Source organism: Pempheris klunzingeri, chromosome 7 (genome assembly GCF_042242105.1).
Source record: "Pempheris klunzingeri isolate RE-2024b chromosome 7, fPemKlu1.hap1, whole genome shotgun sequence".
NCBI classification, from domain to species: domain Eukaryota; kingdom Metazoa; phylum Chordata; class Actinopteri; order Acropomatiformes; family Pempheridae; genus Pempheris; species Pempheris klunzingeri.
In genome coordinates, this window is record NC_092018.1 from 19,036,340 (window position 1) to 19,052,171 (window position 15,832).

Below are 15,832 nucleotides of genomic sequence, written 5' to 3' on the forward strand. Positions count from 1 at the left end.
AAACAGAGAACTTGACAGGAGACGATAATGCAGCTTGCAATAAAGCTGCATCAGACGTATCTTTGCATTTCACTGCAGGTTGACAGAATGAATGGGGGTGAGGTCGGAGCAGCTGAGGCCACAAGCTGCAAACAAACCACAACAGACACATTAGTAGCCAAGTAGCTCAGAGCCCAAGTGTGTCTGCTGATTAAGGTCCCCGAGGTAGACAGCACTCTCAATGTTTATGATTTTGGTTTTGTAGCTACCGTAGTAGAAGAACTGAGCAGTGAGGACATTCAGGCTCAGTTAAAAACATGTGGAAAATATTTATTAACAGATAAAATCTGAAATTCATACACATACACACTTTTATTGTGGCATAATCAAAACATCAAACACATTGTGACGACTCCAGCTCCTCCTGTTGAATATCTACACATTTTTCTGTCAGCCTGCCACACCGGTGTACTCAATCACACACCATGAAACATCGGCGAGCCTGTGCTTTGACTGGGAAAGTGATCGTTTCAGAGTTGAGTGTTTCCCAGGCTGAAAAGCAGTCGCCACAGATGCAGCTGAGGGACAGTTCTGTGGTGGATGTCACATTTAGTGAGCGCTCTGGCTGATGTTTGGACTCATAACAAGCAACCAGTCAATGGTCTCCTCCAGGAAGCTCATGTTGTAGTGGGACGCTATGCTGCGAAACACTGCGATCTGCTCAGAGAAGCTCTTTAAATGGAAGAAAAAGGGAGAAAAAAAAAAAAAAAGCAGCTGTGAGAACAGTGTCTGATGGGGACGACCATATGCTTTGTAATGATATAATGCATTTGAGAATGGAAACCTTGGTTGGGAAGGTGAGGTCAAAATCTCCGGCACAACTGCAGTACGTGGGCATGTTTGCTTCCTTCACTCCTTTGCATTTTGTACACACCTAAAATCATACAAAGAGGTTTCAGCAGTGATGCAGCTTCAGGAAAAAAATAAGAAAATAAGACTCAAGTGAAACTGCCCAGCCTCCGTTACCTGTTTTCATAATCGTTTTTTTTTTAATATCTCATATATATGAATATCTCTCAAATTCTGTTTTATAACAGATGTGGGCTTTTCATGATTTTGTTTTTCATTTTTGACATTTTTTTGGACTGATTATTTACTTTGCTGCATTTCTTGATATATTTTGATATATATAACATACAATATATTTGTTATAGTGGTGCACTATACTATACACCATATTATACGACTATATTAGTATATATCAAACAATGATGCTTCTTATTTTATAGGTTAATTTGTTGATACTGATGGCACCTCTGAAATTACTGCCCCAACATTTGCAAGAGAAGAGAGTTACTTTTGGAATATTTAGCTTTTATTTAGAGATACAGACAGGAAACATGGGGACAAACAACAAAGTTCTCTGTTCAAAATCAAACCAGGAACATTGGAGTTTATGATAAAACTGTTATTTTGCTAGGATGTTTCATCCAGTCAGTCTAGAAATCAGGATGTTTTACTCACCAGGTCCTGCAGTGTGTAGCTCATGAGCTTCTTCTTTAAAGCTTCCACCAGAGCCATCTCAATAGACTCAGTCTCATACTGTGCCTGGCAGCTGGAGCAGAACCACTGAGGCAAAACAGTTCCATCCTAAAGACAGGAAAACGAGAGAGGAAATCATTTAACTGGATGTATTTGAAATAATCTAATAAGCAGGGTCCAAAATAGGAGTAATATCTGTTATTATTATGCCTGTCAGTGCTCCTTCTCTTACTTGTGCCATAGACGGGTCCCTGCAGAGGTCGAGGTCACGACAGAAATTGCAGTGGTGGCAGATGACCTCTGGCAGGATGTAGGAGTTACAGGGGTCATGGAACTGGGCGTTGTCTGAAAACTCTCCGACGTCCACAAGACGCAGGAGGTCTCTTTTTAGCTTGTTCACCTGGTTCGCTATGTTGGCATCCAGTGAAAGGACCTGAAGAGACAAAAGATGGAGTTGAGAAGATGGAGCTGCTTTTTTCTGCATCTGGTGCAAATCTCGCAAAATTGTGGCGTACTGTTGGTGGAAAATCACGACTACATGCAGCACATAAATAAATCTTTATAAGTCGGTATGGGTAAGTAACATACCTGGCAGACGTATTTGATAAACTCCAGTGCTGGGTTGTTGAGTGGCAGGTGGGATCCAGGCAGGACGGGGAACATCTCTGAGGGCTGGTTCACACTCCTGGTACCCGTCACCTTCTTCTGGATTTTTTGAGTGATGGTGAAAAAGTTCTGTGTCAGCTCGCTGGACACATATTCCTGGGAGAAGGAGATCATTCCTGTTGGAGAGAGTATCAAAAAACATCGCATCTCAGAGGAAATCAATCTTAAATACAATTAAAAGATCCCCATTATACGTTTAAGTGTAACAGACACTAGCCTGTGACGACTCTAATGAGTGTAATGTGAAGTTGTTAAGAAACACAAGGAAGGTTTTAGTAATTGAAACAGCATCTTACCAGGAAGAGCACTCAAGTCCCCCACTGCCTGCTGGGAAGCCTGACTGCCTCCACGTCTCTTGACTGGCGTCGCCCCTGGAGCGTTACGTCTCAGCTCCTCTTTCATGCTGTGATAGACCGCTGCAATGTAGGCTGGTGTGCAAAGTGTACGTGTAAGAGTTGGTAGAAAGAGAAAGCAAGAAAAAATATCCATTGTGTATTGATTCTTTTCTTTTTTCTTTTTCTTTTACCGGAGACAATCATGAGGAAGTAACTCTGACAGGAGGCAGTTTGGGGCAGATACTGCATGATGTTCCAGTTGCTCTCAATCAGCTCCTCCACCTCATCCGTCTCTCCATCACCATCATCCTCCTCAGCTTCATCCTCGTCTTCGTCCTCGCTGCCCTCCTCATCTCCCTCCCCTCGCCTGTTTCTCTTCTGTTTGGCTCCGTCCTAAAAAGGACACATGGGTTCTGTTTCGTTCTGCGTCTTTGATCACTGCAATTATATTGTAGGGCAGAAGATGCAGTCTGAATTACCTCTCCGTACAAGATGCTGGAGGGCAGTTTGCCCTTCACACCGCCACAGTTGGCCGGATCCATCCACAGCAGGAACTCCCAGCATCGGGAGAAGGAGATGGACAAAGAGTGAAATATTTCTCTGGAGTGGATGCTAGAGGGGAAACAGCGAGGAAGGTGAATTTTCAGGTGTTCGGCCCACTTACAATAGAATAGGAAACTCAAATGAAAAAAAACTATTCTTTGATAAAATACCTTGATCTTAATAATGTGGCATTTTGGAGATGACTACAGTGCTTTCAAAACATGTTTAAAACAAGGGAAGATGCACAGATATGATCACTAGTAATATAGAGCAAACCATTGAACACACAATTGTGTGTTGTGTTCAGAAATGCTGCTGTAATGCTGCCGAGACGGCCAGAAAAACATTTGGCCATGCCACGAGATTATAAAAATAACCTAAATCCCATAACATATTTAGTTTCACATCGTTTGGGCTAACTTTAATTTTTCCTTCCATTAGTCTAATGGGAGGGTTCTCCTCTTCTAAGCTTGCTTTACAGAATTCACTTCTAATGATGGAGACCACAATACCATCTCAGGCAAACTTTTAACTGCTCTATTGGATAAAAAAAATAGAGGTACATTTGCTTTACATTTATATTTTTGTGTGCAAATATTCATATTTGTCCCCATTTTTGCATTTATCAATAGCATTATTACTACTAAATTGCATATGTCCAGTGATAACATTGTTTTACAACGCAAAAGTGTATACACACTCTCTAGAGGTGTGACTCGCAAAGGGAAAATGTCTGACCTGTTGGTGATGTATTCTACGTAGCCAATGGCGTCATCTATCCTCCGTTTCTTAGTACACAGGATGATCCTGTTGAAGTTTCCGTACACCACAGTGGAGCCGAGACGTTTGAACTCTGAAACCAACCTGACAGCAGAATGACAGCGTGATTAATAAATGGAGTGGAAGCACTGTAGCTATTATGCAATAAAAAAGGCAATGCAAGAGGTGCAACCCAGGTAAATCAAAAACTCAGTTAATTGACTCACCCTCACTGGAGACTCTAAATGCTCATTATGACATTCAAGTTGCAACAACAAATCTTTATCAAGCAGTTTGATGAGTGCAGTGACACGTAGCCGAGCATGATGGGAGCAGACATGTTCAAAAAAAATCCAATAAACACAGATATAGAGGATGATGTGGTACTCACTGTAGAAACACCTTTTTCATCATGTTGTGCAGCGTCCGGTGCAGTGCAGGGTCGTAGAGCAAAGAGCTGGGGGAACGCAGCCAGCGGTAGAAGTGCATCACCTGATTGTCTGCATACACGTTGTGATACTGTGTGATCTCTCTGACCCATCCAACCACCATGCTCTTCAAGATCCTGCCCATACAACACAGAGCAAACACTAAGGTGAGCAGAACACACACACAAAAAAAATAAAATGTAACAATGCAACTAGACGTACAGATGTTTACACACCGGAAAGTGTTGGAGCACAGAGCTGTCTCATCATAGCTAGCGAGAGCGCTGGCCCCCTGGTTTCCCGACATCATGTCTTCCAACGAGGCCTGCTGGATCACATCAAAACTGACACCCAGACTAGCTCCGCCCTCCATGTCGTTGACATGCTGTGACTGTAGGATGGTGTTCACCGCCAGGCTCTGCAGGTCCAACTCCACACACACTGAAAGACACAGAAACAGGATCATCCATGAATTGAGAAAGTTTAAAAACGTACAGTTACTTAATATCGACTTTTTCTTGGATGCAGATTAAGTGTGTCCCTTGTGTGCAAGTACCTGTGGAATAACATCCTTGAGCATTTATCTCCACAGAGGCCCTGTCATCACTTTCCATGACCAGACGACTGTCATCAGCCTCTTTCCCTCCGAGGTCGGGCCTGGCTGTGGGTGAAAGCCACAGCAGGTGGTTGTGTTTCCGAAGATGTCTTGCCAGGAACAAGTCTGAGCCAAAGATGGACACATCCTGAGGCAAGTTCCCCACAGGTAAGTGGTAATACCTGAGAGCGAGAGATATTATATGAGTTTTAAAAGTTCAGATGTTGCATGAGACAAAAACCTGAATGCTGTCACCTAAAATGACTAACTGAAAATACACACACAAACTACAGCAGCACAGCAAGGGTTTGTTGGAGGAGGCCTTTGACTCAAACTTCAAATAAAAACAAAATGGAAAATGTCCGCTCTATCTTCTCCGGTCGAGCCTTCTCTGTCACAGGAATCCATAGAGCTAGCAGTGTGTAGTTCCTACCTGGCCATGTCGAATGCCTGTGACAGGCAGCTGTCCAGGTTGAGGTAGTGGCGGATCATACGTCGAGCACCGTGGCGCTGCCAGTCCAGCACGTTGTAGCTGATCTCATCAACCACATGCACTGGAACAGCTGGGAACTCCTCAAGCACCGGCATCCCTGCGGCCAACCGCCGCAACTCCCAGTTTGACTGCACCGCAATGAGGGTGGGTCCACGACGCTCCTCCTGTAGTAGCGACAGACAATTTCACACCACCAATTTAGTCACGCAAACATAATTAGTAATGTGTATGTATGTAATCATCAAAAGATGAGAGTATTTAAATGGCTCCAGTTTATTTTACCTTGTAGTTTAGCAGTATACGTTGCAGCGCACGGTAAATAGCCTTCACGTCGTTTTCAGCTCGAACCTCAAAGTTGTGTTTCTCTGGAGGCAGGAGCTCCTCTGTCGTCTTCTCCAGGAGAGCAGTGCGTTCGGCTGTGTAGAGGTTACTCAGGTTGGGCATCTGGTTGCTTCTGACCTGTGGAGATAAAATAAAGACAGAACTTAAACGTTTTTCTCTGCCAGTTGGGAAGGGATGCATCAGCATTTATATCAGCTTTGGGGAGGAGAGGGAAAGACAACGACAACAACAACAAACATAATTGGGCTATCGATTAAGCTGTACGAATAAATTTAATTGCATTCATAGGCTTTCGATGTAGCCGCCATGCATTTGCTGCCACTGGAAGAGCCTCAAAGTATGAGTCAAAACACCAACACGCTAACAGTGGTAGAAATAAAGAGCTGTATTCTTCTTACTGTATCCAGGACAAAGATGCTGGCTTTGCGCTGAGAGGGGATGAACAGGCCAAACAGAGCCTTGTGTCCCTGGCAGTGATGATACATGTAAATGTGGCGAACACTCCCTGAGAAGAGAAACATCATACAGTGATGTAAAGGATCAGGATACACAAATATAACTCAAAATAGTTACACTGCTTTGTGTATTCATAAACATTTAGAGAATAATATCAAATCTAACAAGGTAGAAGGGAAAACAAACTGGTCAGAATACAAATAAACCAAACAATAATCCTCACAGGATCATTTTGACATCAATTCAAGATTGTGCCAGAGTGTGAAAAAGACCTCACCAGGTTCCAGGTAGCTGAACTGGGCCAGAGACCTCATCTCCAGATGCTCCAGGTCAAAGGTGTCAGCCTCCCTGCCAGCCAGCTCCCTCACAACATGTTTATTGACCATACACACACATCCGAGCTGCACCAGTGCACGAAACAGCAATGGGACCTAAAAGAGATCACGTTAAATGTGTAATATGCCATTCTGGTCACGGTAGCACATTAATTGAACTCACAGACGCACACACACAAAGACTAGAATGAGTGAGGTGAGAAAACACTGCTGGAGGTGTGTATTACCTGCGTTTCATAGACCCCTTCGATGTCTGGGGCAGATAGGTCAGCGTTGATCTCGTTGATGTGCTCCTGGTACATGTCCTCTGGTACACAGTACTCGTAAAGGTAGTACACCATGTTGGAGCGAGGCAGCATTCGGTTCACCTGAACCCACACAATTCATATTGGTTATTTGGGTACGACAGCAGGTGTTTTCAAACCATTTATAGTAACTGAGATGCATATTATTGTTGCCTTTTTGTATGTGGCTCCCTCCTCCTGTTTTGGGACTTTCTGATTGACATAGAAGACACGCGGGATGTTGAGCTTCATGCAGTGGAGGTCATTTCCAATTACAGCCCACAACTTGTACAGACCAGGGTGGCTGGTCTCTGCAATCTTTAAGGCAGGGAACAGGACATCACATGAGACAAGATTAGATGTTTTTCTATGCATTTTGTTATTTGCTAACTGGTGAGGATGATGATGAAAATTGCTTTTGTCTCACCTGCACAATTTGCCATGGCATGTCCAGGATGCTACGTGCTGTTTTGCGGAGGAAGCTTCCCAGGCCGGTGATGGGTCCATCTCTGATCACTCCTCCCCCTACAGGCTGAGCTTCACCATCCAGCAGCCTCCTCCTCTTCTTTCTCTCCTTCCTCTGCCTCAGCTGCAGCTCCCACTTCTTCTTGTGGTAACGCAGCCACACTAGTCGCTCCTCCTGTACACAGACGCTGTTATTAACGCTTTGCGGGAATGCTGGAACAAATTTGAAAGTGTTTCAACATCTGTCTCCAATATATTCAGAAAGGAAAAAGCCTGAAAAGACTAGAAATCAGTACACCGACACAACAGGTAACACTTTGTCCTTGTTGCTGCTTGTTTACCCGTGTCTTTCCCGCGGGTGGGGGTGGCCCCAGGATCTCTCTCCAGGACTGAGTGAGCTCCAGATCCTGAGACTCCACCTGGCTGTCCTCGCCCTGAGAAGCCCGCTTCCGTTTGGTGCTGATGAGGATGGCAGGCTGCAGAGGTCTGGCAGGCTTTCCAAAGTCCTCCATGTCTGCAGGTTGGACTGGTTCAAGAGGCTGACGGGCCACCTGAGAAAGGACATTTAGAAAAGAAACAAAGCTCATAATGGGGCAGCAGGATGGGATCGTGGTTGGAAACACAGTCCTTTAGTCAGAGGAAACTTTCTGCATTGATGGTCTGAGAGGACATTTTGCTATGAAGTGAACAAACCTGTCTCTTGCCCTCACTGGTGAACAGCTCACTGATTTTCTTTTGCTTGTAGATATCATTTTTCTCCAGGAGTTTCTTGTGAAGCCAGTCAGGATGCCTCACTCTGGGTACCGGATTCTTCACCTGATGTACAGATAAAATTTTAATTGGTTCTGTTCTGTCCATCAGCCAAGGACAGATTGAGAAACCAATGAAACATGCTTAATCTTTACCTGTTGAAGAGCTGCAGGAATGGTGATGATTTTCTGGATGGCACTACCCAACCTTTCAATGTAATAAGACCAGTCTAGGATCTGCAAAAGGCCCACAAAATAATTTTTAATGTCAAAGGGAGCACACGAGCAAATTCAAACAGAAAACCACAGGCTCATATCAAAGTGCATAAAATGTTTGTTAATAAACTCACAGAACGGATGTCCAAGTCATGCAGGCTGGGCATCTTCAGCCACTTACGGAGGAAATGTTTCTTGACACTGGGCTCTGCCTGGAAGATGGCCAGAGGAATGGCTCTAATGGAGCGAACAGAAATCAGTCAGTGCCAGACTCAAGGCTTTTACTTCTGGTAATGTTACAAAATGCTTGTTCTTCACAAACATTTAACATTGGGAAGCAACTCTGACCTGCCAACACCAGAAAATCAGATATCGTCAATGCTTTTCAACCAAGTTGTTTTTGTATTTGTTTTGGTATTAGTCAATAGTCAAATACAGGGTTTGTGTGTAAAAGTGACATTATTTTGCAAACAGGCCGGATCTGGCTCCCTCACTCTGCCACAGTTATAAAAGTTTATTTTCAGAGCTGTTGTCCCACCTCTCTGTGACAGGCGAACCCTCAGGTTTTCGGGAGATGACGTAGCGACAGCTCAGACCAGCGTCTTTCACCATTTGGTCTCCCAGGAACTCAGCCAGCCTCTTAGCTGTGCTGATAGAAGTGGACTTCTGCTCTCCGTAGTCCTCTAGCCTTCTGGACATGGAACGATTCTCTGAAATGAGCTCAAACAGCTCTGCATCTGGCATGTTGGCAGCCTGGAAAACCAGTGAAATAAATTGAGTCAAGTGTTTTTAAACAATTTAAGGGCAGGAATCAACGTTTGGACTTTGCTTTCTCTCCAAATGATATTGAATCGAGAAAAACGCATGATTACTCAAAGCTACACCTGAAAACACGATTTCTTGTCCTACTAGGATGCTAGTTGACACCATTTGATCACAGATTTTTACCTTGCTGTACAGAACGTCCAGCCAGTAGTCAGCCACTTTGGCCACAGAGGCGTACACCTCCTCCAGAGTGGTGCCTTTGAGGAAAGCCTCAAACACTGATGACTGAAAAATCTTAATGAGCTGGAGCTCTCCTCTTCTCTTCACTTCAAAACCCTTCAGCTCAGCCAGAGAGCCATCCTCATTAAACACAGCATATCTAAAATGCAGAACAAAGCTTAAATATTTATCATAATCACAGTGCATTTAAATATAAACCTCACTAGGCAGATCATTCATTAATGTTGGTATCAAAGCCATCCAATCCACCTGGGTCAGAGGTATAATAGTACATTTAATCACAGGAAAAAAAAAATCTATAAAACCTCTATGACTATACCTTTTCTTCAGCTTCTTCCCTTCCTCTTTCGAGGCCGGCAGGATCATGGCCAGGTACGGTCCGTCCACCTCAAAGAAGATGCTGTTCTCTGACCTCGTCTCGTAAGTGAGGGTCGCGGGGTCGACCAGCTCGTGGTACTGATCGTTGGTGAATCCCTCCTTCACCAATATGTTCAGCATGGCCCCAGGGTAAGAGATGGTCACTTTCGGCTTCTTCTCATTACTGGTTTTCACCACAAAGTTCTCAGGAAAGGTGTTGGGGAGGACACACCAGATACCGTCAGTGTCCAACTCGAGGGGCCTCCTGAGCAGCAAAAAAAAAGTAGAAGGAAGAAGGAAGGAACCATGATATGTGTGAAATGGAAATGCACTGTAATAGTTTTTTGGTTCACATATTAGGACAACTTGATTTCAACAGACAAGGACACATGTGCTTCTAAAACACGTGGGATAAGAGCAAAAGCAAGTAAGACAAACACAATACTGCTGGATACAAGAATCTGCTGAGGAAACATTGTTTAAAAGGCCGTGGACCCCTTCCAGCTCCATCTCTCCAGAGCTGGAACTGACCTTGCACTGGCCAAAATTCTTTAATTAGGTATCACATTATCTATATGACGCTCACCCAATTTGCTCGATGAGCTCTCTGGCCTGAGTGATGATGTTGGCTCCAGTGTAGCACACGATGCCAGCCATCTCCATGGAGTACCAGCGCGCCCTGATGGAAACACACCAGCAGCACAGACAACATGAGGTCCGCAGCGGAGAGCCCGATTTCACTTGCAGCAAAGCCTTAAGAGCTAAAGTAACATCGCAAGCAAGATGATATTTGATGATTTGAATGATAAAGACTGTGGCTGGCTCCTACCCTTTCCTCATGACGTAGCCGTAGAAAGAGTTGAGGATACACTTGTGAGCGAGCTGAAGAGAATCGTACAGGATCTCCATGTTTTTGCAGCGCTTCACTTCAGCAGCGTCTCCGCTGTCTTGAGCTGCTGCCAGTTTCTTCTTCCACACCTTAAGCAAAGGTAGATGAAAAACTAGTACTTCACAGCAAGTAGATTAGAACAAAATGTGTAATGGCCAAACGGCTAGAAAGTTTAAAGGAAAAAAGTTGTTTAGAAAATATATATAAACATGTATTGAACTGAACATAGTGTACAAAAAAGGGTGTGATTGAAATTTTAAGTGCTATCAAAAAACAAGACTGATTTCTCCTCTCCAAACTATACCTTGTGGAGTCCTTTGAACTCATAACGGCGATCTCTGAAAGCTCTCACGGTGTCCACATAGAAGGAGTTCTCTCTCTGACAGATGGTGGTGACTCGCGCCTCCAGCCTGGTGACGTGTGTCTTCTTATAGGCCTTCTTACAGTAGTCTGAGATGAAGACACCACAGGACCAACAATGCTTTAGCAACCGGTCATTAGAAAATTCTGATAGCCAAGATCTAGGAGCCAAAAAAAAAAAGTACCTGCCAGACGTTTCTTCTCATGTTTGGCCTGCTCCTCCCGGTTGAGAGTGTGGAAGGCCCGAGGTGGACCGTTGGGGAAAAATGGCGGGAACTTCTCAGACTCAAGCTGCTGCTGGATGCGGTGGAACTCACTGCGACTGGCAGGCACTATAAACAGAGACAAAAGTGTGAAAAAAATACTGTAATCAACCGCACATAAACACTGCAGAAGCGATGATGGCATCAGCTACAGGTTTTGAATCGACATGAACTTACTTATTTCCCCTCTCCATTGCCAGGTCATTCTCCTCTGGCAGGTGGCACCCGGCTTGTTAAAGTCACAGGCAGCACAAGTGGCCTCATCAACCATAGCGGATGGCTTTAAAAATGGAAAATAAAATAATGAATTCCACGTTTTGCTGTGAGTTTTACCCAATGCTTTTTTAAAAATTTCTCTTTTACCTGCAGGCGGTTGGTGAGGATGATATTTGGGTACATCGCCCCAACGTCCAGATGGTAGATTAGGGGGCATTCGATCCTGTTTGGAACCTCTTTCAGGGATTTCAGCTTGTTTTTGATCTCATCACATACCTGAGAAAATACCAGCAATACTCTATAACATCTAGCTGAGAACAGTCGGGATGACGTTTCAATATAATGACACAAGAAGAAGACACAACTAAAATAAAAAAAAAAGAGGCACAGCAAGGAAAAAATTAAAAGGCAACACACCTCATTAAAGTTGATGACCTGCTCCAAAGGGACTTTCTCCTCTTCCTCGATGGCATGACGCATCGTTCTCTCAACTCTTTGCAGCAGGAAGTCGAATGCAGCTGGGTTCTGTAGACACACCAGATCAAACGTCACGCAGAAAAAACACACAACAGTGGTGAAGCAAAGAGCCGGCTGTGAGTCGCACTGTACCATTTTGAATCGGCAGGGGATGTCACTGCGGAACACCCCGGACTCCAGCGCCTCCACGTGGCCGCCCACGTAGGTCTCAGAGTCCATGACGTGGCCGTCGTCTGTTAGTTTGTTGAAGACCTGCTCCTGCTTGTTGGGGAAGATGATGTTTGCGTGGAAGGCCTGCACCATGAGCAAAGCTTCACACAGAGTCCCCGAACCTTTACGCAGCACCTGGTGACAGATTATTCAGCAATGAACAATTATCAGTATGAATGTTCTTTGCTTTGGATTTCAGGTCTTTTGCAAATGCACACAATAGACAAACCTCATCGGGCTCCATGGGGATGATGGTGCACAGGGCGAAGATGAAGGGGTGGACATATTTCATGTACAGGTAATACGTGGCAACGGCGTCTGACACAGAGTAGGTGGCTAAAGTCTGACAGAAAAGCAGGGAAAAGAAAAAGTCAGTGCAAGTCATTTCTTTATTTGTAAGTAATAAGTCAGTTTTGTTTGTACCTGCGGCTCCTCCGTTGCCATGCGGCACATCTCCTCTGGGTCCAGCTCCACTGGGTCGTAGCCCAATTTGGCCTTCGCTGCTGCCTTCAGGTTATGACTTCCCACTGGCAGGTAACTGTCTCTCTTTACCCACCTGACAGAGGAAGGACAATGTTTGAAATTAATTAATCTAAAATTAAACCTAACTCTTATGTGCGAGGTCATGTAAACCCACACTGGTATCATTTTAACTGCCTCAGAGGTGTTCAAACCTTAAACAGTCCATGTGGATGGCTTGACTGGACTTGTACTCTCCCTGACTGTCCTTCTGGAAACCAATCTCCCGGTGCATGCTCAGTCCATGGAGGGCAGCCCGGGTCTCAACAAAAGGCCTTGAAAAGGGTGGAAACAAAGCAAAGAGCGGTGAGACATCACAATATGAGTATTTAATGTAGTCTGTCTGCAGAAAGAGCAAAATAACATCTCACCAGTCAAAGAAGTCTCCATTGTAGGTAACAAAGATGTTTGGTTTGGTTTCTTGAATGTGATCAAACCACCGCTGAATGAGCATCGCCTGCAGCCAAAGTCGTTACCACATGTTATTACACTGATGCGACCACAGAGCTTCACATTAATATACCAAAAGATGTTCTCACATGCTTCAGTTTTTATTTACATTGTAATATATCTGCCGTTATAGAGCCATGTACCTCATTGTCCTCATTGAAAATAGTGAAAGGCCCTTCATATTCCGGTTTGGGAGTGAACTCAAAATCTTCAATGTTTTCCGAGACAATCTCTCTGTTTGTGATTAGAAACCCCTTCAAAAAAAAAAAAAAAAGCTTGTAAGACAGACACGTATATTAATAGCAGAGTAATACATATTATTAACGTGTGAAGGAAATGCTACTCACCTGTCCATCAATCATGTAGGACATCATCATAATCTGATCGGTCTCTGCGTCTGGGAATTTCAGAGGCAGCTTGGTGGTCTCTATGTCGAAAGCCAAAACAACTGGGTCCTAAAAAGAACAAGAAACAATGTTTTAAAGACGTGACTTGCAGACTTCAATAAATGGCTGATCCTTTGTTGCAACGTAATAAATAAACTCCTCATACCGGTCTCTCCACAAGATCGTCTCTGTGTACAATCTCTGGCAGGTAAGCGCTGCCTCTGTATCGAACATTATACCAGTGAGCCTGAGAAATACAGACAGCAAAGATAAGAACAGCAAACGAAATATCGTAGAGGATTTTCTAAAACATCAAGACAACAGAAATCTCTCTTTACCACGTGGATCTTGAGGTCGATGGACAATCGCACATGATAGGGCACATCATACTCTCTCATGTCCACTATGTTGTCCAACTGGTCTGAAATACTCTTTAACATCCCGTCTTCATCTGCTGAGGTCACACTGCCACCCGATAAGGCACTGTACAACAAAAAGGTGTCAACACATGACATTAAGCTGGAAATAACTGGGTAAACCTGACTAGAAACTGATGGGATTGGTGGGTTGGAGGAACCTTGATAACATTGCGGTGTAGGCGTCATTGGACTGCTCCCTCTCTCGGTTCTTGCGTACCGCTGGGGAGATCTCCCGCTTGACCTTGATGAGGTCGTCCACGGTGTTAAACGACAGCTTGATGTAGCTTCTCTTCAGCCCGACTAGATGGTTCGGCTGGGGGACAGGTGGGCATAGTTCAACGCGTGCCAGTGATTTTTAAATGTGGCTGTTTTTATCTACTTTAATGCTGTTAAAGGATGATACAAAAAAATAAATCTCACCAGGTCCAGGTCCTCTTTTGGCAATATTTCGAGCTTCGCCACTTTTCCTTGGAACTTCTTTGACAAGTATGAGTTAACCTCCCTCTCGCAGTTCTGGAAATAAAGTTATCTTTAAAGGAACGAGATCTCGAACATGTTTCCGAGATATAGCAATCAAATGACAGACAGCGTTTACCTTTTTAGTGGCAATGTAGAAATATGGCTTGAAGGGGAGGGCCACCTGCAGACAGAATTAACATCAGGAGTTACATTAAGCAACAAAGAAGGCTGTTTTTAAAGTGTGCTATTAGATAATAATTACTGCCAAGCACCCACATTGCTGTGTTCCCCTTAAACACACCTTAAACCTGCTTCCATCCTCCTGTATGAAATAGTAGTCCACAGCACTGATCATCCTCTTGTCTTCATCCAGGATCTCTGTCTACATGCAGAAAAGTCACGTTTGTTATCATCTCTTCTCCTCAAGTCATTCACAAGCTCAAAAGGGACTCTGCACACACTTACAGGATGCATGTTGATCAGCCAGCCTGTTTTCTCCCCCGGCTCCTTCATCCTGTCGAAGCCGAAGCGGGCGTCCATCTCGTCGGTGAACTGGCTGCGCTCGAGCCGCTTGAGGGCCGACATGGAGGATCCATCGTCCCTGGTTTAAACACACACACACACACACACATTAAATGTATTATTTCCTTCTGTCATTTGCTGTCTGAAGTAATGTCTCCACTGCTGTCTGTGAGGTGAAACAACTCACTGGTTGTCCTGGTCTCCACTTTGTCCTCGGTCTGCTCTGAACCGTCCACTGTTTTGAAGAACCATCTTCTGCCGGACACAACGCGGCCAAATAAATCTAATTCTCGCGCAGGTTTTGTACGTTTGTAACTAAGGTCGCATTTGAAAATGACTTTAAGGTTATTTCGAGGGTTTGTCGTCTGGTTTTCTCTGTCACTGTCACTGACTCGGGCTGTGTTTTCTTATTTTGGCGCGTACCTGCAGTTCCCGCGAGAACAGCGCAGACAGGCGGAAGAACAAAGATCGTTTATTGAGAAAAGATGAATCAAAAAAGGGAAACTTCTGCACCGTTTCACGACCTGTGAGGACGTTCGTGTCATATGGGTGCACAGGTGGAGGAGGTGTTCATATCCTTTACTAATAGTGTAAACATACGTGCATTAAAAGTGTTATTTTAGTACAAGTATGTAAGTGTAATCAGTAAGTATTTTGACTGTTACTTTATACTGGACTGATTCTTTTTATTATCATGTTCATTAATCCGATGATTTTGTTTCTTTGTGTATATAAGGTTTTTTTCTGTATATATTGTGTTTATCTAATTTTCTATTTCTTTAACTGTGTGCTTTGTCTGTCCCCTTGAGCTGCTGTAACAGCAAACTCTCCCCCACTGAGGGATCAATAAACGTTATCTTATCTTATTGTTTTGTCCATTCATTTTGGTGATGGTAATCTGGAGGTGAGTACAGGCCTCAGACAAAAAGCTGAAGGTAGACTGAATGTTTTAACTTTCTACAAAGACTAACTTAAAAAAACACCCTAAGACTAAACTAGACAAAAAACTAAACGAAATGGTGATTTTAACAAGTAGCTAAAATAGTCAATCAGAGTCCAATCAGAATGCTTCTCTGGCCAACTTCACTGTAACATCATAATGTTCTCCAGACA

The 15,832-nt window shown here is 44.0% G+C and overlaps 1 protein-coding gene across 1 annotated transcript; it reads right to left on the reverse strand.

Annotated features, from left to right (window-relative positions):
* Positions 1-288: 288 nt before the first annotated feature.
* Positions 289-15,043, reverse strand: pole (polymerase (DNA directed), epsilon). The gene is made up of 48 exons (XM_070833728.1): positions 14,907-15,043; positions 14,663-14,798; positions 14,499-14,579; positions 14,334-14,378; positions 14,159-14,251; positions 13,897-14,051; positions 13,658-13,802; positions 13,486-13,566; positions 13,281-13,388; positions 13,077-13,187; positions 12,855-12,940; positions 12,639-12,758; positions 12,388-12,520; positions 12,194-12,307; positions 11,887-12,099; positions 11,695-11,802; positions 11,425-11,553; positions 11,239-11,341; positions 10,984-11,130; positions 10,743-10,888; positions 10,379-10,527; positions 10,136-10,228; positions 9,512-9,814; positions 9,136-9,331; positions 8,726-8,940; positions 8,322-8,424; positions 8,128-8,208; positions 7,916-8,038; positions 7,564-7,773; positions 7,185-7,397; positions 6,932-7,075; positions 6,701-6,841; positions 6,416-6,569; positions 6,081-6,187; positions 5,623-5,799; positions 5,281-5,504; positions 4,809-5,029; positions 4,489-4,693; positions 4,216-4,389; positions 3,804-3,929; positions 3,002-3,134; positions 2,714-2,915; positions 2,484-2,615; positions 2,110-2,303; positions 1,754-1,954; positions 1,504-1,629; positions 824-913; positions 289-711 (listed from the first exon to the last, which is right to left on the reverse strand). The coding sequence occupies exons 1-48, from the start codon at positions 14,969-14,971 to the stop codon at positions 589-591; spliced, it is 6,879 nt and encodes a 2,292-aa protein (XP_070689829.1). The 5' UTR covers positions 14,972-15,043; the 3' UTR covers positions 289-588.
* Positions 15,044-15,832: the final 789 nt, after the last annotated feature.

Coding starts and splice junctions, on each gene's coding strand:
- pole (XM_070833728.1), bottom strand. CDS start 14,971: ATGGTTCTTCAAAACAGTGGACGGTTCAGAGCAGACCGAGGACAAAGT. Junction 13,389..13,485: donor ACGATCTTGTGGAGAGACCG/GTATGAGGAGTT, acceptor TGTTCTTTTTAG/GACCCAGTTGTTTTGGCTTT. Junction 2,916..3,001: donor CCAGCATCTTGTACGGAGAG/GTAATTCAGACT, acceptor TGTCCTTTTTAG/GACGGAGCCAAACAGAAGAG.